Genomic DNA, 21,669 nt, shown 5'->3' with positions numbered 1-21,669 from the left:
GAATTTCTCCCCTTCTTCCCGCCACCGCCAAGCCAGTCCGCAGCGGGGGCTTTTCGCCGTTTGCCTTCCCCCCGGGGGGAGGCAAACGGCGAAAAACCCCGCCGCGCCGCAATTTGGCTTGGGGACTGGCTTGGCGGTGGGGGGAAGACTTCCCGTCACCGCCAAGCCAGTCCGCAGCGGGGGCTTTTCGCCATTTGCCTTCCCCCCAGGGGGAGGCAAACGGCGAAAACCCCCGCCACGCCGCAATTCAGCTCGGGGACTGGCTTGGCGGTGGGGGGAAGACTTCCCGCCACCGCCAAGCCAGTCCGCAGCGGGGGCTTTTCGCCGTTTGCCTTCCCTCCAGGGGGAGGCAAACGGCGAAAAACCCCGCCGCGCCGCAATTCGGCTCCGGGACTGGCTTGTTGGTGGCAGGTCTTTCCGCCACCGCCAAGCCAGTCTGCAGCAGGGGCTTTTCGCCGTTTGCCTTCCCCCGAGGGGGAGGCAAACGGCGAAAAACCCCGCCGCGCCGCAATTCGGCTCCGGGACTGGCTTGGCAGTGGCGGGTCTTCCCGCCACCGCCAAGCCAGTCCGCAGCGGGGGCTTTTCGCCGTTTGCCTTCCCCCCAGGGGGAGGCAAACGGCGAAAAGCACCCGCCACGCTGCACTTCGACTCGGGGACTGGCTTGGCGGCGGCGGGAAAAAGGGAGGAATTCCTCCCCTTCTTCCCGCCGCCGCCAAGCCAAAGCCGGCTTCCCTCGGCGCCCGCTGCCGCTTTGGCTTCCTCGGGGAAGGCAAGCAGGCGGGCTGTCTGCCTGCTTGCGTTCGCCGAGGAAGCACCGTCCCATGCCGGCGGTGTGCGGCAAGGCTGCCGGGGGGGAGCGCTTCTCTCCCCCGCCGCCTCACCGCGCACCTCCAGCATGAGACTGGGCTTCGGAGCGGGGGTTGGCGGAGCGGCGGTTGTCTGACAGAGGGGTTGGGGGGGGAGCGCGCGCGTCCAATCCCTGTGTCCGCTTGTCTCTCCGTCCAATCCCTGTGTCCCTGGCGCACATGCGCAGTACCCCAGGGACACACGGGACACACTTGGACGCAGGGACAACTTGGACTTTATATATATAGATATGCTGACACCATCAAAATGTGGGGGGTCTTGTTCAGACAGCAGAAGAATTAGCTTAGAATGCTGTTTCCAATGCCCTCAGACTGGGACTTTTATTAAGTTTTTCATTCCATGGCCCAGTTTAGTATTGAAGAGCTACAAATATAAATGTAAAAAGTACTATTTGTGTGTGTTTGGGGTTCTTGCAGGAGACAAAAAAACCCAGCTTTTCACTCGTTGGGGAACTGATCTCCACTGTATCTGAGTACAGTGGTACCTCGAGTTACAAATGCCTCAGGTTACAAACGCTTCAGGTTACAAACTCCGCTAACCTGGAAGAGTTACCTCGAGTTGAGAACTTTGGCCCAGGATGAGAACGGAAATTGTGTACCTGCGGTGCAGCGGCAGCAAGAGAAAGCACGCCTCTAGTTCAGAAGTTTCAGGTTAAGAACGGACCTCCGGAATGAATTAAGTTCGTAACTAGAGGTACCACTGTACAGAAGCAGATTTTTCCACCTTTGCCTCCCCATCACAGCTCCAAACGTGCCCTGCCTGCAGAAGTGCCCCAAGGCATCATCTGCTCGATTTTTTCGATGAGGCAGTGCAAGGATTGCATTGCAATCTGCTTTCAAAAGTTGTTTTTGTTGTCAGTGGGAAGCTGAGCCAGGGGTGACACATATCTTCCTTTATGCTTTCTGCTCTCCAGAAATCTATTTCAAATTTATTAAAAAGAGGGTGTCAGGAATGAGCCTCCTGTTTTGCAACCCAGGGGGGTGGAAATTAATCAGTGGCTCAATTAATTCAGTTGCATTCAACATTGTATTCCAGGAGTAATGTTGGCTTCTTCTTTCCACACCCCGATGCAAATTGCTTCCAATCCCTTCAAGAAAATTTGCAAACCACAAAAATGGAAATCTATTAGAGTCAATTTGTCCAATCAGTGCCCTGCCTGCCTGCCTGCCTCTCTCTCCACTCCCCCCCCCCCCGGCCTTCCATAGTTTGGATTCCCAAAGACTGTCTGAAGATAGCATAATAGAAGAAAAATGTGTGTGCAACCTAGAACCTGTCTAGATCTTCAGGAAGAGCAGGTGCTATTCCCCAGTACATAATCAAGCTGGAAGGGGTTGACTCTCCCTCAAGGAACATTTTAAAGCAGAGGCTGGAGGGCCATCTGTCAGAGACTCTCTAACTATGCAATAGGATGGACTAGATCAGGCATCCCCAAACTGCGGCCCTCCAGATGTTTTGGACTACAATTCCCATCTTCCCCGACCACTGGTCCTGTTAGCTAGGGATCATGGGAGTTGTAGGCCAAAACATCTGGAGGGCCGCAGTTTGGGGATGCCTGGACTAGATGAACATACTTGGCAGCAATTACTAGCTAGGAAACTTTCTGGTGTTTATTTCATAAAATTTATATACCTCTTGATTGGAAAAAGAAAAATCTAAAAAGTGTTGTTGAAAGGAGGATTATAAACTTGGCCAAATAAACCAAAATCTACTGGCTCATTTATAAGTTACAGTATTCTAAACCCACAAGCCAGGCAAGTAAGAAGCATAAAAAGCCCACAAAACAAGGGGCTCGGTGGAGGGTTCGGGGGCCGCTTGTCTGCTCCTTCAGCTGGAGCCTTGCCTGCTTTGGCAAAGACTTCCCTCCCGGACACGCCTCTGGGACCCGCGTGCTGCCGGCGCCACGTGTGAATGGGAGTCTGCAAAGGTCTCGCCGCCAAAAACCAAACAAAAGCGGCCTCCGAATTGGGTAGCGGGCGGGGCACACACAGTCTGCCTTGGCAGCCCAATGCCCTGGAAGGAAGGGCATTCTGCCCATGGTCAGGGGCTCCTCTATCCCCCACTTTCTTTCCGAGAGGACTCCGTCCTCCGCCGGGACCACCGAGTCTGCGGGAAGGAGAGGCCTTTTCCCTCCCGGCGCCCTTCCTTCCGCCTCTATGGTTCCTGGTTCCGGCGGAAGCGTCCGGTTGCGCATGCGCGTCCCTTTCCCCAGGCCTAGGGCGAGAGGCGGGCGAGCCGGTGAGTGAGGTTGGGGTGGCCCGGAGCGGAAGGGGCCCGCCAGGCGCAGCCCCTCCCGAGGAGTCCCGGGTAGTCTGCCGCAGACTCCGAGGAGCGCCGCCCGCCCCCGGTGGTGCTGCGGAGGGAGGCCGACTGCCCCTGGTCGTGAAGGTTCAGCTGTGGCCCCGGGCTCCTGGAGGAGAGCCTCGCAGCAGCCGGATGAGGCCGGCATGCTATGTTTCCGGGGACCAGCCAGGCGCTCGCCATGGGAGAGCCGAGCGGAAGAGCCACTCTCCCGGGTCGCCATCCCCTTTTATTGATTTCCAGTTTTATACATTTCAATAATTTTACAATCATTTTAACATTTCAAAACTCGACTTCCTTCCCCCTCTTTCTGCGTTTCCTTAAATTTATTTTTAATATTTTCTGCATATTCCAAACTAATTTACTCATTTATTCATCTACTTTAAATACATACTCTTTTAAAACTGCAGGATATTACAGTAATCCTGCCAATGTTCTTATCTGTTTAGTTTGTTTGTAAATATTCAATAAACCAATTCTATTATTTTATAAAAGTTTATTATTTTGATTTCTTTTCCCCCGATTGGTTTTTGTATCCATTCTTCTTTTGCTGGGATTTCTTCTTTCCATTTTTGGGCAAGTAACATTCTTGCCGCTGTAGTCTCAGCAGTTTGGGTTTGTGTAGTTCTGTCCCTATAATTCCCAAAAGAAGGCTTCTGGTTGTTGTTTTTACAAGTTTGTTATTGTAAACATCTTTTTCAAGTCATTCTATATTGTTTCCCACGAAGCTTCAACCCTACTACAAGACCAGCACATATGATAAGAACCTGCCTGGTCACCATTGCTAGCCCTATCACTCTTTGTGAGTTTCCCCAGTCCTCTCCGGAGGCCATGCGAGTTAATGGCCACCGCTGCCTCCTACGGGAGGGAGTTCTGTCACTTAACAATGCACTTCCTTGGGTCTGTCCCAAATCTTCCAACGCTCACCTCACTTGTCATCATTATTATATTTCTTTGTTGCATTTAGACACCACCTTTCCTCTCAAGAGCTCAAGCTGATTCTCCCCCTCCTGGGTCCCCACAACAGCCCTGTGAGGTAAGCTTCGGATGCGGCAGTGACTCCCCCAAGATCACCCAGTGAGCTTTATGGCTAGTTGGGGGATTCAAACCCTGAGCTCCCAGGCCCTCGTCTTAACCCCAATGTCATGTGCCAAGAGAGGGAGAAGAGCCTCTATTCACTTACTCGTATCTTGTCATACCTCTTGCTAATCTTTTCTCTTAATTAAAAACTCCCAAAATTGGGGAGGCAAATATACCTTTAATCATTTTATATTGGGGTAATTGTAGGACTAAACAGGAGGGAGAGTGGCAGCAGCAAAGGTTAAGATTGTAGAGGAAGCTGGGGTAGAGGCAAGGTAGAATCATAGAGTTGGAAGAGACCACAAGGGCCATCCAGTCCAACCCCCTGCCAAGCAGGAAACACCATCAAAGCATTCCTGACATATGGCTGTCAGGCCTCCGCTTAAAGACCTCCAAAGAAGGAGACTCCACCACACTTATTGGCAGCAAATTCCACTGTTGAACAGCTCTTACTGTCAGGAAGTTCTTCCTAATGTTGAGGTGGAAACTTCTTTCTTGTAGTTTGAATCCATTGCTCCGTGTTCGCTTCTCTGGAGCAGCAGAAAACATCCTCTTCCCCCTCCTCTATAAGACATCTTTAATATATTTGAACATGGCTATCATATCACCCCTTAACCTTCTCTTCTCCAGGCTAAACATACCCAGCTCCCTAAGCCGTTCCTCATAAGGCATTGTTTCCAGGCCTTTGACCATTTTGGTTGCCCTCCTCTGGACATGTTCCAGCTTGTCCAAATCCTTCTTGAACTGTGGTGCCCAGAACTGGACACAGTACTCCAGGTGAGGTCTGACCAGAGCAGAATACAGTGGTACTATTACTTCCCTTGATCTAAATGCTATGCTCCTATCGATGCAGCCCAGAATTGCATTGGCTTTTTTAGCTGCTGCATCACACTGCTGACTCATGTCAAGTCTGTGGTCTACCAAGACTCCTAGGTCCTTTTCACATGTACTGCTCTCAAGCCAGGTGTCACCCATCCTGTATTTGTGCCTTTCATTTTTTTGCCCAAGTGTAGTACCTTACATTTCTCCTTGTTAAAATTCATCTTGTTTGCTTTGGCCCAGTTGTCTAATCTGTTAAGGTCATTTTGAAGTGTGATCCTGTCCTCTGGGGTGTTAGCCACCCCTCCCAATTTGGTGTCATCTGCAAACTTGCTCAGGATGCCCTCAAGTTCACCATCCAAGTCATTGATAAAGATGTTGAATAAGACTGGGCCCAAGACAAAACCCTCTGGCACCCCACTAGTCACTTCTCTCCAGGATGAAGAGGAGCCATTGATGAGCACCCTTTGGGTTCGGTCAGTCAGCCAGTTACAAATCCACTGAATGGTAGCATTGTCTAGCCCGCATTTTACCAGCTTCTTTACAAGAATATAATGGGGCACCTTGTCAAAGGCCTTGCTGAAATCAAAAAAGGCTATATCCACAGCGTTCCCTTCATCTACCAGGCTTGTAATTCTGTCAAAAATGAGATCAGATTAGTCTGGCATGACCTATTTTTGAGAAACCCATTCTGACTTTTAGTGATCACAGAGTTTCTTTCTAGGTGCTCACAGACTGTTTGCTTAATGATCTGCTCTAGAATCTTTCCTGGTATTGATGTCATGCTGACTGGGCGGTAATTGTTTGGGTCCTCTCTTTCCCCCTTTTTGAAAATAGGGACAACATTTGCCCTCCTCCGGTCTGCTGGAACTTCACCTGTTCTCCAGGAATTCTCAAAGATTACTGCCAGTGGTTCTGAAATCACCTCTGCCAGTTCTTTTAATACTCTTGGATGTAGTTCAACTGGCCCTGGAGGCTTGAATACATCTAAACTAGCAAAGTATTCTTGTATTACCTCCTTACTTATTCTGGGCTGTGTTTCCCCTGCTGAATCATCTGCTCCATATTCTTCAGGTTGGGCATTGTTTTCTTTCTTGGAGAAGACTGAGGCAAATAAGGTATTGAGGAGTTCTGCCCTTTCTCTACCCCCTGTTCGCATTTCACCATCTTCTTCTCTAAGTGACCCCACTGTTTCCTTGTTCTTCCTTTTGCTATGGACATACCCATAAAAGCCCTTTTTGTTGCTTTTAACCTCTCTAGCAAGCCCGAGTTCATTCTGTGCTTTAGCTTTTCTGACTTTGTCTCTACACGTGCTGGCTATTTGTTTGAATTCCTCTCTGGTGGTTTTCCCCTTTTTCCTTTTTTGGTACATATCCCTTTTAAATCTTAACTCAGTTAAAAGTTCTTTAGATAGCCACCCCGGCTTCTTTAGGCACCTTCCATGTTTCTGTCTCATTGGTATTGCCTGAAGTTGTGCTTTTAATATCTCCCTTTTAACAAACTCCTAACCATCATGAACTCTCTTCCTTTTTAGTATTTCTGTCCATGGGATTTCACCCAGCATTCCCCTAAGTTTTATGAAGTAGTTTTCTGAAGGTAGTTTGTGTGTGTGCCAGAAGACAGTATTTTGGGAGATGAGGGGCATCACATGGGCAGGGGATCACATGATAAACGGTATGGGAATTACAGAATAGGAATTGTAGAATAGACAATTTTCGTTCCTTGGTTCTGTAGCAATGCATGTTGGGAGAGAGCAATGCAGACCTGGCTTTTAAACACCAGCCTGTGCCTTCTCTACTCCCTCCAGTATGGTAGCTGTCTGTAGAGAATGTGTTAATTGTCTCTGGTCCTGAAAAGAGGCCCAAGTTTTATCCATTTCACTGATTTACATTTGAATGGCCGGGCTGTGGCATGTGATGGGAGGATGGACAATAGATCAAGAAATCTCTTTTCACCTGAAGGTCTGCTTTCCATCAATTAGGCTGGGAAGACTAGGGGAGTATTGGAGACATTCCAATACCCAATTAAGGTACCCAACTTTGGACAGCTGAGAGTTATGCCTCACACCTAACATCATTGGTGACAGCTAATGTAATATTTTCATTGGTTTAATTCCGGAACCCCTTGTGGGGTATTTTGGGATAAATATGGAACCTCCAGGAACAGAACTTTGCACTTTGCTAACCCTGCCATAGTTGCAACTATGATCTACTGACATAGAGCAACTATGCTTTTGTTATTATTTTCTATGATTGTAATCTTCCTAAGAAATGTGCACCAATATTTTAAGCTGTCTTGTTTTATATTTTAAATCCTGGAAAAGGAATGCCGTTGGGTCTTATGTGCTTTGTTGAGGGTGGAGGAACCAATCTAGTCCCTTTAAGCCATTTGGTCGCTTACCGCTTGTTTGAGTCCTGTTGGTGCCACAGTAATAGTGGGCCAGGGTCTGACAATATACCTTTTGGAAGTTAATCCTTCCGTAGGCTGCACAAGAGAGTGGGCCTGGGTTTGAGTTAAGGAAAACCAAACCGGTTGGATTCCTGTCTGCTTCATAAGAAGAGACTAAGAGCCTTTCAGCCTAGTAAAAGGCAGAGAGATTTCGCTTTCGGTCTCTCTTCCCAGGTGCAAGTGTGGGGGAGAATGGATGGTGGCAGCTTCTACTGAAGTTTGTTTTGTCTAAGTTTCACACATACGTGACTGGGTTTTGCTATTCCCACCAATCTGTCCGAAATCAGGAGAGAGGGTTGGGAGAAGCGACAGGTGCCACAACCTTACACATGAGGTGGGGAAAGGAAAGGTCAGAGGGAGAGAGCTAGGTCAGGGAGCAGGTTGAGGAGATTGGGAGTGTGCACAGGGAGCTTCCTGGGCTATTTCTTCATCTTCTGCTTCCTCTCCCCATACCTAGGCCAGTTTCCATCATGTCGCTGTCCCATTTGTACGGCAAAAATGACGCTGCTGCTGATGACGATGTGGAGATGGAGAAATTTGAGATCACCGACTGGGACCTTCAGAATGAGTTCAACCCCAACCGGCAGCGCCACTGGCAGACCAAGGAGGAGGCCACCTATGGCATGTGGGCTGAGCACGATTCTGATGATGAGAGGCCCAGCTTTGGGGGCAAACGGTACTGGTCCCCCAAGGAAGTGATCAGGAATGTTGTGATTAGTGAGGCTGTTCTCAAAAGTTCTGCACCCATTTCCAAACCCTTGATTAACACCTCCCTTGATAGTATATGTCAGCTTCTGATTATGCAATATTAACTTGACAATAGCATAGATATCATTCAACAGTGAATTTAATCGGGGAAGAGCTATCTCATGTCTAAATGCATTTTTTAAAACTACAGAAACATCTGTGAATAAATGTATTTTTTCTTAACCCAGGTCTAAAGATTACTCGGCGCCTGTTAACTTTATCAGTGCTGGGCTGAAGAAGCCAGCAGCTGATGAGATAACAGATGAAGATTCCGATGAGGATGAGAAGCCTCTGAAGCTGGAAGAAATCCCCCCCAAAGAGTTTCTGCCAAAGAAGTTAAAGACAGTGAGTTCTTAGTTAATTGGGCCATAAATCACTGCATTTTAATTGTAGTTCTGGAGTGTCTTAAAGAACCTCAGGAAGCACTAACGACAACAGGATGAACCACACAATCTGGATTTTGTTGGTGTGGAATGTGCACAGTCTCAACTATAAACACCCCAAATAGATGTCTGGACTGAGACACACCAGTGCTTTAGTAATACAGCTGTCAATACAGTCAGGCACTGGATGAACTCGGACAGGGGTCAGCAACCTTTTCCAGCAGGGGGCCGGTCCACTGTCCCTCAGACCTTGTGGGGGGCCAGACTATATTTTGGGGGGGATTGGGGCTTATTTTGCCTACCCACGAACTATGATATTTATTTCATCTTTGTGTTTTAACAGGGTGGCAATTTCAAACCAAGCCAGAAGGGCTTCATAGGAGGAACCAAATCTTTTATGGACTTTGGTAGCTGGGAGAGGCATACAAAAGGAATTGGGCAGAAACTTCTTCAAAAAATGGGCTACGTGCCTGGAAGGGGCCTTGGAAAGAATGCTCAAGGTATGGCCCAGCACCCCACTTGATTTGTTGTACAGGCTTTTAAGAAGACCACAGGAAAACAAAAACCAAGTTGGTATCTGCCTTTCTTTCTCCTTCAAGCAGAATCAGCCTATCAGTTAATTTTGATCTGTCTGTAAAACCGGCACAGAAGTTGTAAACCAGCCTTGCCCAACCTGACCTTCGGTTGTGCTGGCAGAGGCTGATGGGACTTGTAGTTAACACATCTGGAAGGCATTCAACAGTGGCTACTTGCAAAGATTCTGGTTAACAGATCCAGGATGAACAGCAGCACTCCTTTCCCAGAGTGCCACAGGGCTAGTTAACTACCTGGCCCTTTAAGACCAAGAGATGCAACCCCATCAGCTCTTTTTGATATGGGTGGGGAAATCTATTGGGGCAGGCTTTCTGAAAATAGAAGAGCAAACCTGGGCTCAAGCACAGGGAAGAGTAGAGCTGCTGCTGTGCTATTTTGCCTCCCTCTCCAGCTTAGCTGCAAACTATCCCGTTTTTCGTGGGAAACCCCCGGATTTTAATCCGTTTCCCGCTGTTCTCCCAAATGGAGAAAAATCTCAGATTTCCTACCTGCCAGGGAGCCTCCATTTTGGGTGCCGCTCCGCCCATGTGTGGGCACCGGAAATCGGGCAGAGCGGCACCGGAAGTCACTTCTACGCATGCTTGGCGGTCATCTTGGTGCTGGCCGCATGGCAGCTGCCGTCACCAAGATGGCCACCGCCATGCAGCAACCACCAAGATAGCTGCCGGGCATGTGTAGAAGCAACTTCCGGTGCCTCTCTGCCCGATTTCCGGTGCCCACACATGGGCGGAGCAGCCCCAGAAGTTGCTTCTACGCAACTCCCAGTGCCGCGCCACTGCTGATCCTGCATTTTTCAGCGGGAGACTTGGCAGGTATGCTCTCCAGGCAGCTCTGATCGTTCTGTGTTCTTATATTCACTTCACTAACAGCTGTGAATTTTTCTAGGTATCATCAACCCTATTGAAGCTAAGCAGAGGAAAGGCAAGGCAGCCATAGGGGCGTATGGCTCTGAGCGAACCACACAGTCCTTGCAGGACTTCCCTGTTGTTGACTCAGACGAAGAGGCAGAGGAGGTATTCCCCCACCCCAAGCCGTCCCTCTCCTCATCTCCCCCCCTCCCAATTCTCATTTCCACATTTTGGGACCTGTGTGGAAGAAATGTGGTGGTTTCTTACAATGGTGTTTACGTCCTAACGAAAACTGCCTTCTGCATTTGACTGTTGTATCTGGCTCTGTGTCTGAGAGCAGCTGTGATTCCTGCATTGCAGAGGGTTGGATTAGATGATGCCTTGGGTCCCTTCCAACTCTGCAATTCTGTGATTCTTTCTTCCCTTGGGAAACATTTAAACGGAGTTCTTGGAACCTGGATTCGCAGTTCATTTCTGTACACATAATCACTTATGTTAGCAACTGGTAGGACCGAGAGAGTTAAAGCCTTGCTTTTTGTTTTCAGGCATGTCCTGTAGAAGACCATATTGTGGACTAGGGCTAGGGTTGGTTGGTGCCTGTTGGCGCAGACCTTTAAAAGAGTGAACCCCCCCCCCTGGACATAGTCCACTGGCAATATTCCCTGCTCAGCCCCAGGCCAAGGAAAGGGTTTGGTGCTCTGCAGTCCCCAGTGGAGTGTTTCCTCCTCCATCTTGCACTTCTCCCATCTCTTCTTTCATCCCAGGAGTTCCAAAAGGAGCTCAGCCAGTGGCGGAAGGACCCAGGTGGGGGCAAGAAGAAGCCAAAGTACACCTACAAGACTGTGGAGGAACTGAAAGCCAAAGGCCGGGCTGGGAAGCAACTGTCGGCACCTCAGAAGGAGCTGGCACAAGTGAAGGTGAGGCTGATTGTCCAAAGGAAGGTGGGGCAGGTTTCAGGCTTAAGGTCAGAAAAACTTGGGAAGAGCCTGCTGGATAAGGCCAAGGGGGGCCCATGTAGTTCATCCTCTTCTCACAGTGGCCAACCAGCTGCATGTGGGAAACCCACAAGCAGGGTCCAAGCATGAGAGCCCTTGCTCCTCCTGCAGTTTCCAGAAACTGGTCTTTGGGAGCGTGGCTGCCTCTGACAGTGGAAGCAGAGCCGTCCTGGCTAGTTGGCTAGTAACTACCCAGAGCGCTCTCCTCCTGGCTCGTTCTCTGACCTTTGTCCTCAGCTAGGGGGAGCTTTGACTGTCTTGTAACAGGTCCCTCTGCTTAGGGAAATACAGAAGATGATGAGCCAGGGAAGCTTTTCTCCCAGGTTCAAGAGTTCTTTTCCCTTAATATTCCTCCATCGGTTTTAAGCCGATGACTGGCGTAACTTATTCTGGCCTGTTAGCTCTTGTGCCCTTTCATGCTGGCAAGTCCAAGCCTGCTTTTGTATGGTATGTAATGCTTGAAGAGCAACAGAGAGCTCTGCTGCATTCTGGAACAATTGCCTGGCTTGATTTAAACTGGAAAGAAAAGTCAAGAGCCCACGTGCTTCCTAGAAGCCCAAATCCTTGACATACAGAAGTACAGCTCTTAAAAATGGCCGCTTGGCATTGGGTGTCTGTGGTTAACTTTAATGTTGGCTCATGAGCCCTAGGGCTAAGTCCTCACCCTGTCCTCTGGAATAAATGGTGGTCAGCCCTTGGGTTTCCCAGGAGAAGAGGGCAGTGGTGGAGCCAAGGTCACACTGGGGTTAGTGGGGGTGCGGAGACATGCCCTGACCCTTGTGAACCATTCCCTTGGAGCCTGCACACAGTCCCATCACTGCAAATGGCAAAAAGTGTTGGGCCATTTGAAGATGCAAAGTAATTTTGCAGTGGACCAAACTTAGGTTTGCATCTGGAATATGCAAGCTTTCGAATTTGAATTGACTGGACTTTGAAAGGTTGCCTACTGCTTCAGCAGCCCAAATTGGCCCTCTGAAAAGTATTGTTTGACCCCCTTTGTATAGATTCTGCCCACCAGGACACCACAAAGCAGCACTTGCTGTTGGTTGAAAGTGGCCTTGTAACTTGTTGGGGTTTTTCTGTTTGCTTCTTTGGAAGGTGATTGACATGACCGGCCGGGAGCAGAAAGTCTATTACAGCTACAGCCAGATCAGCCAGAAGCACAACATCCCTGATGACAACCCCCAGCTGCCTCCACCGCTGGGCAAGGACTCCAAGGCGCAGGCCTTCAGTCTGCCCGAACTGGAGCACAACCTGCAGCTCCTCATTGACTTGACGGAGCAGGAGATCATCCAGAATGACCGGCAGCTGCAGTACGAGAGGGACATGGTGGTCAACCTGACCCATGAGATCGACAAGATGGCGGAGGTCCTGGAGCAGGAGGAGGCAGACACGCGCAACCTCAGCGAGGTCCTGGAGCTGGTGGAGGAGTGTGAGAGGCGGATGCAGCCCAACTGCAAGGACCCGCTGACCCTGCCTGAGTGCGCCAGGATCTTTGAGACCCTCCAGGACAAATACTACGAAGAGTATCGGATGTCCGACCGTGTCGACCTGGCTGTGGCCATTGTCTTCCCTCTCGTCAAGGACTACTTCAAAAACTGGGACCCTCTGAAGGTGGGCCGGGGGGGGGGGGGGAAGAGCAGCTCTCAGAGGCCAAGAGCAGCAAAAGGGCCATGCCAATTGGGTGGCCAAACACCCACATTTGCTGGCCAAGCTCAGTTTCCCAAACCCCAATTGTCCTTCTGCCTCTAAAGGGTTTCTTAATGACTTTTTCCTTGCTCTCCCTCCAAGGAGTTTAGCAGGGGAGTGTAAACAATTTATTCTTTTTATCCTCACAACCAGTGGCAGAGGAAGGGGTGTGTGGTGGGTGCAGTCTGCCCCGGGTGTCATCACTGGGGGGGGGGGTGACAAAATGACAAAAATACGAGTTTTTTTAATATAAAAAATAAATAAGCCAAGTTGCAGGGAACCAGGCAGAGGGCCTTCTTGGTAGTGGCGCCCGCCCTGTGGAACGCCTTCCCATCAGATGTCAAAGAGAAAAACAGCTACCAGATTTTTAGAAGACATCTGAAGGCAGCCCTGTTTAGGGAGGCTTTTAATCTTTAATCGATCATTTTATTCTTTTGTTGGAAGCCGCCCAGAGTGGCTGGGGAAACCCAGCCAGATGGGCGGGGTATAAATTATTATTATTATTATTGGGTTCACTAAACCTTTTAGCTCAGTCAACAAACGTAAAGAAATGTGGCTGGCACTGGGCGCATCGCAGGGGCCTGCACTTACCATGAGGCCTGCAGCGTGCCTGAGCCACACTTCTTTCCTGGGAGTGACATGGTGGCTTGAGTGCCTGCAGGCTCGGCGCTGCCTGAAATGTGGGGGGCTTGTGTCTGCCCACTGCCTCTCCCTCAGCCTCCCTACAGCTGAGGGGGAGGCTGCGGAGAGGCTCCACGCAGCGTGCCCTGCTCCCATGGGTGGCTCACCCTGTCCCCTAGCTATGTCGCTGCTCACAACAACCCTGTGAGGTAGGCCAGGCTGAGAGAGAGTGACTGGCGCATGGTCACCCTGTGAACTTTGTAAGTGCATCTCCCTAGCCAAGAGTCCTACACTCTGGCCATCACACCCCAAAAGCATCCAGGGTGAGGAAGAATGCCTTCCAAATAGAAAGCCTTCCGAATAAATCCAATAAGCCATGCCAGCCTTGGGGAAAGAGCTGTTCCCTTGCTCCAAATAGGACTTCCCCCTTTTTAGGTTGACTCTCAGTTGCCTTGTGCACCTAACACACTGCCTCTCCTCTCCTCTCCTCTCCTCTCCTCTCCTCTCCAGGATCACATGTATGGCACTGATATCCTAGCCAAGTGGAAGAGCTTGCTGGAAAACGACCAGTTGCTGTCCCACGGTGGGCAGGACCTCGCCTCGGATGCTTTTCACAGGTGAATGCAGCGCCTGTGCAGGTTTGGCAGGGAAGTTTCTCTCCAAGGGAGGAGGAGCCCTGTGCTGGTCAAACAGGCGTGGCTGCTAATCCCCTTTCTTCTTTAATGTTGCGGAGATTATTTTGCTAATAATAATTATACATTGCACTTGTTAGTTGCTTTTTTATAGATACAAAAAGGAACTCAAAATGGCTTACAAAAAAGGGAGCACATAAATTAAAGCCAACATGCATTCTTAATTATAAAAAGGCATTGAAGCAGGCCACATATATAAAAACCCTCCAAATCAAAGGCTGAAGGTAGGGTTGCCAGACTCAATAGAGGGCAGGACTTCTGTGCCTTTAATTGCCCCGCTCTCTATTGAGTCTGGAAACTTTAAAGAGAAACCAGCAGACCCTTTCTTTAATTTCCAAGCAAAGGGTCTGCTGGTTTCTCTTTAAGGTTTCCAGACTCAAAAGAGAGCAGGGCAATTAAAGGCACAGAAGTCCCGTCCTCTATTGAGTCTGGCAACCCTAGCTGAAGGCCTGATGGAAAAAAAGTGTTTTTTGCCTGGCACTTAAAAATACTGTAGATACAGGCAACTCCCACTATGTTGTCCAGTGCCAAATCTGGAAGTGACCCAAAAATATTATAAAAGATGTCACTAACAGGGCAGGGTGGAGGGGGGGCGGCGGCGGCGGAAAAGGGTGTTTCAGTTACACACAGTTTCCTACAAGCACACAATGACCCGGAACCCAACCCCCATGCAACTTGGGGGCTGCCTGTAGTGATGGTGCCAGGTGTGCCTCCCTGGGGAGACAATTCTATAATTGGGGAGCTACCACTGAGAATGAAACCCTTCCTGCCTCCCTCAGAGGAAACACATGGAGAAGGGCCTCGGGTGACTAACACAGGGTGCAGGTTGGTTCATGCAGGAGGGGGGGAGGCGGTGCTTGAGTTATTGGGGTCCTGAGCCACGAAAGGTTTCATAGGTCAAAGCCAGCGCCTTGAATTGCACTCAGAAGTGAATTGCAAGCCAGTTGTGCCAGAAGTGGTATTATGTGGTTCAGACTACCCCTGCACTGGTCAATAAAATTTTATTTCAGAATTTTTCAAATTTTATAAGCATCAGTTAAAAAGAAAAGCAAAACAATAAACTTATCCCTTTGGACTTCCTTCTCCCCCTTTTGTGGATCCTTATATTATAGTTTCTCCCCCTGCATCTTCTTAAAAATTCCAATTTTTACTGAATTTTTACTGTGCTGGTCAATAAGATGGCTGTTGATTTCTGCACCAGCTGCAGTTTCCAAATTGTCTTCAAAGGCAGCTACACACATCACGCATTGCAGCAATCTAACCTGAAGGTGACCACAGCATAGGCAACAACCTACTTCATCCTTGACGTCAGCCTTGCAGGCTGGGTCTGATGGGAGTTGGGAGTCCAGCGAAAGCTTTGGTGCAGCCCATGCCCCTCCTTTCTCTGGCTATATTGTAGTAACGCATAGGCTTGAAATCCAAAAGCCGATGACGTGGAAACGCATTTTGCTGCCTATGTACCCTTGAGTTTGTTCCACTTGCTCAGGCATGTGTACCTCATGAGAGAGATTTCAGACTTTCCCTAAGCCCGAGAGAGAAGCTGGGAAAAGAGGTTTTGAAGGCGCAGTAGCTGCATTTGCACTGTCCATCAAGGAAATCTCTTAAAGCACCCCTAGTTCCTACTGAAGAAGCAAAGCGGGTGGTTTGTATCTGCCCCTGGCACCGCTCAATTTTAGATTTTTAATCCTTCAGGTTGATGTGGGAGACTTGGATGCCGTACGTGCGGAACGTGGTAGCACAGTGGCAGCCCCGGAACTGCATCCCGATGGTGGACTTCCTAGACAGCTGGGGGCACATCATTCCTGTTTGGATCCTAGACAACATTCTGGACCAGCTGATCTGCCCCAAGTTGCAGAAAGAGGTAGATGAGGGGCTCTTGGGGCTGCTCTCAGGCGCAGTGGGTGTTGAAGCTTCAGCAGGGCTTGTTGCGCGGGGCAGGAGGCTTAATCAGAAAGCCCTTGTTCCGACGGAAGCATGGTGTAGAGCAGGCATCCCCAAACTTCGGCCCTCCAGATGTTTTGGACTGCAATTCCCATCATCCCTGACCACTGGTCCTCTTAGCTAGGGATCATGGGAGTTGTAGGCCAAAACATCTGGAGGGCTGCAGTTTGGGGATGCCTGGTGTAGAGGTTAGAGCAGGGGTCAGCAACCTTTTTCAGCCGTGGGCCAGTCCACTGTCCCTCAGACCATGTGGTGGGCCGGACTATATTTTGAGAAAAATAAGTAAATGAATTAATTCCTATGCCCCACAAATAACCCAGAGATGCATCTTATATATATATATAAATGTAAAAAGGGCATGTTTGTGTGTCCGGACTTTTCTCCGAAACTGCTGGACCGATTGAGTTCAAATTTGGAGACAACGTCACATGCCAATATGTGAGTGTTTATATGCACTTTGCGTAGGCAGATGACACACCTGTGTCAGGTAAAGGTTATTTTTTTGGGGGGGAACCTCAACACAGCGCCATCTATTGACTGCTTTACTTACAACATACCTCAGACTGCACAGACTGCTGGGGGCCTGATTCTGACGTCAGCCTAACCGCCAGCCACAGGCAAAGCAGGCCCTGCTGACGGCAGAGACAGGCCGAACCCCGCCGCGCCATCGGAGGCAGGCCGCCCCTCACCGCCTCTGGGTGCAGGAATTTTACAGAACACGCGTGGGTGGGGGAGTCAGGGTTAGTATGGGATGGGATTTTACAGAACACGCGTATTAGGGGGAATGAACAGATGGAGGGCGGAAACGGAGGGCGAAAGACAGCCCGGGAGGGAGACTGGCCCTCGCCGCTCCACACCTCCCACCACCGGGCGGCGAACAGGGTGTGGAGATGCTGAGGGGGCACACTCACTCCCTGGGGACAACAGAGGGAGGGGTGTCGCCTGCGTTGGGGGTGGGGGCAGGACGGGGTCGGGATGGCTCATGGTTCGGGACGGGGTGGGGGGAGTCACAGGGATGAGCCACAGCAACGTGTGGCCGGGCCAACTAGTTTTAAATAAAAGCACACATTCTACTCATGTAAAAACACCAGGCAGGCCCCACAAATAACCCAGAGATGCATTTTAAATAAAAGGACACACTCTACTCATGTAAAAACATGCTGATCCCTGGACCATCCACGGGCTGGATTAAGAAGGCGATTGGGCCGGATCCAGCCCCCAGGCCTTAGGTTGCCTACCCCTGGGTTAGAGGAACAGACTAGAACCTGGGAGACCCAGGTTCCAATCCCTATATGGCTGCAAAGCTCCCTGGGTGACCTTGGACCAATCACTGCCTCTCAGTCTGCCTACCTCACAGAGTTGTTGTGAAGGATTAAATGAGGGAGGAAAGAACTACATATGCCACCTTGAGCTCCTTGGAGAAAAAAGTGGGATAGAAAGGCAGTAAGTTAATGCCTCTGGGCGTTCTGTGATGCTTACCGCTACTCTTGCGTCAAGGTGGAAAGCTGGAACCCCCTGACAGACACGGTCCCCATCCACTCGTGGATCCACCCCTGGCTGCCCTTCATGCACACCCGGCTTGAACCGCTCTACTCGCCCATCCGCAACAAGCTGTCCAACGCCCTCCAGAAATGGCACCCCAGCGACTCCTCGGCCAAGCTGATCCTGCAGCCCTGGAAGGAGGTCTTCACACCAGGATCCTGGGAGGCCTTCATGATCAAGAACATTGTGCCCAAGCTGGGTGAGTTGGTCCCCCCCAGGGCTGCCTTTGCAGCAGAGCAGGAGGCGGGCGACTGGGGTTGGAGGCCTTGCAGGAAGCAGCCTTCTTCTAAAACAGACCACGGGTCCATTTAGCTCCGCATTGCCTGCACACACAGTGACTGGCTCTCCGGGATTTCAGGCAAGGCACATTTCCTGTCCTGCCTGGAGGCGGAGACGGGTTGAACCTGGACCTTCTCACATGCATAATGGGTGCCCTGCCTCTCAAGAAACCCTTCTGGGGTTAAGGAAGCAGGACTGTCCCACAGAAGCACATGCAAGAGGGGCAGAGACCAAAGCACAGGCATGCAGAGTTTGCACATGGCTTAAACTCACAATAATTTTTCCTGATCCAGTGATTTGGGTTTGTTTGTTTGTTTGTTTGGCTGGCAGGGTGTCGGTTTGAGGCAGGGTAGACAGTGGGGTCAGGCAGGTAGCAGCCTCCGGAGCTGATTTTGGCTCTGGAACACCTTTCCTATTGGCTTGCTGTCTTGCTGAGTTCCGTGCAGAGTTGATGCTTTGCAGCTGCCAGCTATACTCCATCCCCTTCTCCCCATTTGGGCTGCTCTTGGGGGCAGAAAATGTTTGGGGTTGGAGGCAGCATAACATAGATCAGCACAATGTTTTCTCCACTGTAGGAATCTAGGCCAGCCACCTCCAACCTGGCACTTCCCATTGTCCTCAGTCACCACAATTGTACTCTAGTGGGGTAGACGGAAAGTGCTTGGCTGGGGAAGGCTGGTCCAGCTGATGATCCGTGGCAGAGCTCAGGGGGAAGTGTATCCAAGTGAGGAAAGAACAGGGACTTCAGCAGTTGGAAGAGCTTTTGGGATCCTCACTAGAGAAAGTTGTTTCAACGTTTATCTTGGTTGCAGCTTTGCTGGTTTCCCTGAGGGGAGAACATCAATAATTTGGGGGTGGGGGTGGGGTGTGTGCACGTGAAGAAGCCCCTCTGCTCTCTAGGCTGAGCTGGTCTAAGGTTGCTGTCATCTCCACTTTCCTCCACAGGCTTGTGTCTGAATGAGCTGATGATCAACCCCCACCAGCAGCACATGGATTCCTTCTTCTGGGTGATGGACTGGGAAGGGATGATCTCCGTCTCTAGCCTGGTGGGGATCCTGGAGAAGCACTTCTTCCCCAAGTGGTTGCAGGTGTGTGACTCCAGCAGTGTCCGGCTGGGTTCAGCCCTGAGGTTACCACAAACAGCAGCGTTGGGTTTTGTGAACTTCCCTTCAGTTCCACTTTTGCTTAAGGGCAGCTGCAGGGAATAAGCAGTAAGGAATCCCCACCCTGCCCCCGATGCCCCTGCTGAAATAGATTGGAGCCCTGCAGCTTGCAGGCTCACCTGATTTATCTGTTTGCCACAAAAAAAACTATTATGACTGTTTTTGGAACAACAAGAAGAAGCGAAGTCCTCTCTTAAAGGCAGCTCTTCACCCATGTCTCACACAGAAGGGGCCTGGGAGCTTCCCTTTCCTCTCCCAGCCTCCCACCCTGGGAGGTCTTCCTTTCCTTGCCTCTCACACTGGGTCTTTCACCAGGCAGCCATCACCTTCATGCATATACAATCCAGAGTAGAGGAGTAGAGAGATGTGATAACCAAGATTTACAGCTTAGTTATCATTAATCACCACATGATTATCTTTGTCAAGGGACAGTTGACAAGAAACGTCTTGTGCCATCTTTCCTCCCTTTCCCTTCCTGCTCACCTGATCTCTCTGGACCTAATTGGTTTGCTGGCTCCTCTGCTCTCTGCTAGCAGCAGTGGACTGGTGTTGCTGGAACTTGTTTTCCCCCCCTTTTGAGCAGCGGCCCCCTTTACAGTTCCACGTGAACTGCCAGACTTCAGCAGGGGCTTGGCTGTGCTGCCCTCTCCTTTGGAAGTTGGGTGGCTTCTGGTTTTCCCTTGAAATTCTTGTCCCTGGATCAGAAATGCACCAGACGCTGCTTCCTCGTGAGCCTGTCCCGTCTGCAGCCCAAGTGAAGCCTTGAGCCCCTGATCTTGGGTGGGGTGGGGTGTTTGTGGCCTCGCTGCTGCTGACCCTCCTCCTCCTCCTCCTGCAGGTGTTGTGCTCCTGGCTCAGCAACAACCCCAATTACGAAGAGATCACCAAGTGGTACCTGGGCTGGAAGTCGATGTTCTCTGACCAGGTGCTGGCCCATCCCTCCATCAAGGAAAAATTCAACGAGGCTCTGGACATCATGAACAGAGCGGTTTCTTCCAGTGTCGGTGCGTGAGTGATGGTTGCCAACACAAATGTCGCATTGGAAACAATCACTCAAAACAATAGTGTCCCTTTTCATATAGGAGGGAAATGGAAGAGACTGAGGCTGAAGAACCCTGTAGAAGGGCCACGATTGTCACCAGCCTCAAGCGGCCATGGGGGAGGGTGGTTGTCCACATTTAGAGATCACTGTTTGGGCTACCCTTGCTTTGCACACTTACTCATGAGTAAATCCCACTGAATCGTCCTTCTGAAGAGACACACCATGTTTCTGCCCTATGAGCTCACCATCTTTCTTATACTGTACTCCTTTCCAGCTCTCCAGAGCAGTTGGTTCTCTTGCTCGTTGCCCCCATTTCAGAAGGTCTGCAATTCCTTACCTCCTCAAAATCAGCAAACAGTGGGAGAAGAAACAGGGGCTGCACTGAGAGTGTATAGTTTATTAAACTATGGAATTTGCTCCCCAGGAGGCCCTGATCTCCCCCAACTTGGATGGCTTTCAAGGAGGATTAGGCAGGTTCATGGAGGAGGAAAGGGTTATCAAAGGCTACCAGCCAGGATGTCTGTGCTCAGTTTCCCCCATCAGAGTCAGTGATGCTTCTGAATACCAGTTGCTAGAAGCTACAGGAGGGAGAGGGCTCTTGTGCATGGGTTCTCCTTGCGGGTTTCCCACTCGAGCATCTGATTGGCCACCGAGAACACAGGATGCTGGACCAGATGGGCCCACTTGGGCATGATCCAGCTGAGGGCTCCTCTTCTGCTTTTCGTCCCCTCACTCCACCTTTCCAGCTGGGAGAGCTCATTGTGGCAGCCTCGCAGGCTGTGTGACCCATGGCACCCTCTTCCCTTGGGCTCTGGCTGCGTGCTAGGAGGGCGCTGCAAAATTTTGCCAGCTGCCATATCATCTCTCTCCCTTTACTCCTCTGGCAGGTGGCTACATGCAACCCGGGGCCCGTGAGAACATTGCCTACCTCACACACACAGAACGCCGGAAGGACTTCCAGTACGAGGCGATGCAGGAGCGCCGGGAGGCTGAGAACATGGCACAGCGTGGGATCGGCATGGCTGCAGGCTCCGTGCCCATGAACTTCAAGGACCTCATCCAGACCAAGGCAGAGGAGCACAACATCGTCTTCATGCCAGTCATTGGAAAACGGCATGAAGGGAAGCAGCTCTACACATTTGGCCGCATCGTCATCTACATTGACCGGGGTGTGGTCTTTGTGCAGGGGGAGAAGACCTGGGTCCCCACCTCCCTGCAGAGCCTCATAGACATGGCAAAGTGAGGACAAGGTGCTGGGACTCGGGGCACAGCACTGCCATGCGGGTTGCCTTGCCTCATTCACTGGGGACCGGGAGGTGCAGGAAGGCAGTCCCTGAGTGGGATCTGCCCCAGTGTGTGGGGGGGTTGAGGGCTATTCTCAAACTCTCCTGCCAGGCTGCAGGAAGACCAGTGCATACCAAGAGGTGTCTAGCCCACCTGTATCTGGGGCTGGGGGCCAAGTACCACAACCACTAAATCTGATTGGAAGCCCCTCAGCTTTAGTGCACCTGAGCTTCCAATCAGTGCATCTAGAAAATGCTGAAGCCCTGAGACAGAATCAAAATGTCAACGTTTCCCCCCCCCCCCTTAAGAGCTGTTTTGAGATGCAGCAGCCAGAGTG

General features: G+C 50.6%; 1 protein-coding gene across 3 annotated transcripts; it reads left to right on the top strand.

Annotated features, from left to right (window-relative positions):
* The first annotated feature begins 2,984 nt into the window (after positions 1-2,984).
* On the top strand, positions 2,985-21,536 carry TFIP11 (tuftelin interacting protein 11). Of its 3 annotated transcripts, XM_035097723.2 has the most exons (14): positions 2,985-3,102; positions 4,133-4,201; positions 7,970-8,188; positions 8,448-8,604; positions 8,986-9,142; positions 10,122-10,249; positions 10,849-11,001; positions 12,178-12,693; positions 13,900-14,006; positions 15,774-15,942; positions 17,520-17,763; positions 18,789-18,931; positions 19,845-20,010; positions 20,936-21,536. In XM_035097723.2, exons 3-14 carry the CDS (start codon positions 7,983-7,985, stop codon positions 21,289-21,291), a joined length of 2,502 nt encoding a protein of 833 aa, XP_034953614.2. In that variant the 5' UTR covers positions 2,985-3,102; positions 4,133-4,201; positions 7,970-7,982; the 3' UTR covers positions 21,292-21,536. The 3 variants fall into 3 exon arrangements, with proteins under 3 accessions (XP_034953614.2, XP_034953615.2, XP_060125722.1); XM_035097724.2 differs by lacking the exon at positions 4,133-4,201 and having other exon boundaries at positions 3,042-3,102; XM_060269739.1 differs by lacking the exon at positions 2,985-3,102 and having other exon boundaries at positions 3,637-4,201.
* Positions 21,537-21,669: the final 133 nt, after the last annotated feature.

This window comes from Zootoca vivipara, chromosome 17, assembly GCF_963506605.1.
Source record: "Zootoca vivipara chromosome 17, rZooViv1.1, whole genome shotgun sequence".
Taxonomy (NCBI): Eukaryota; Metazoa; Chordata; class Lepidosauria; order Squamata; family Lacertidae; genus Zootoca; species Zootoca vivipara.
Note: the sequence above shows the minus strand (reverse complement) of the source record. Positions and strands in the feature narration are given on the sequence as shown.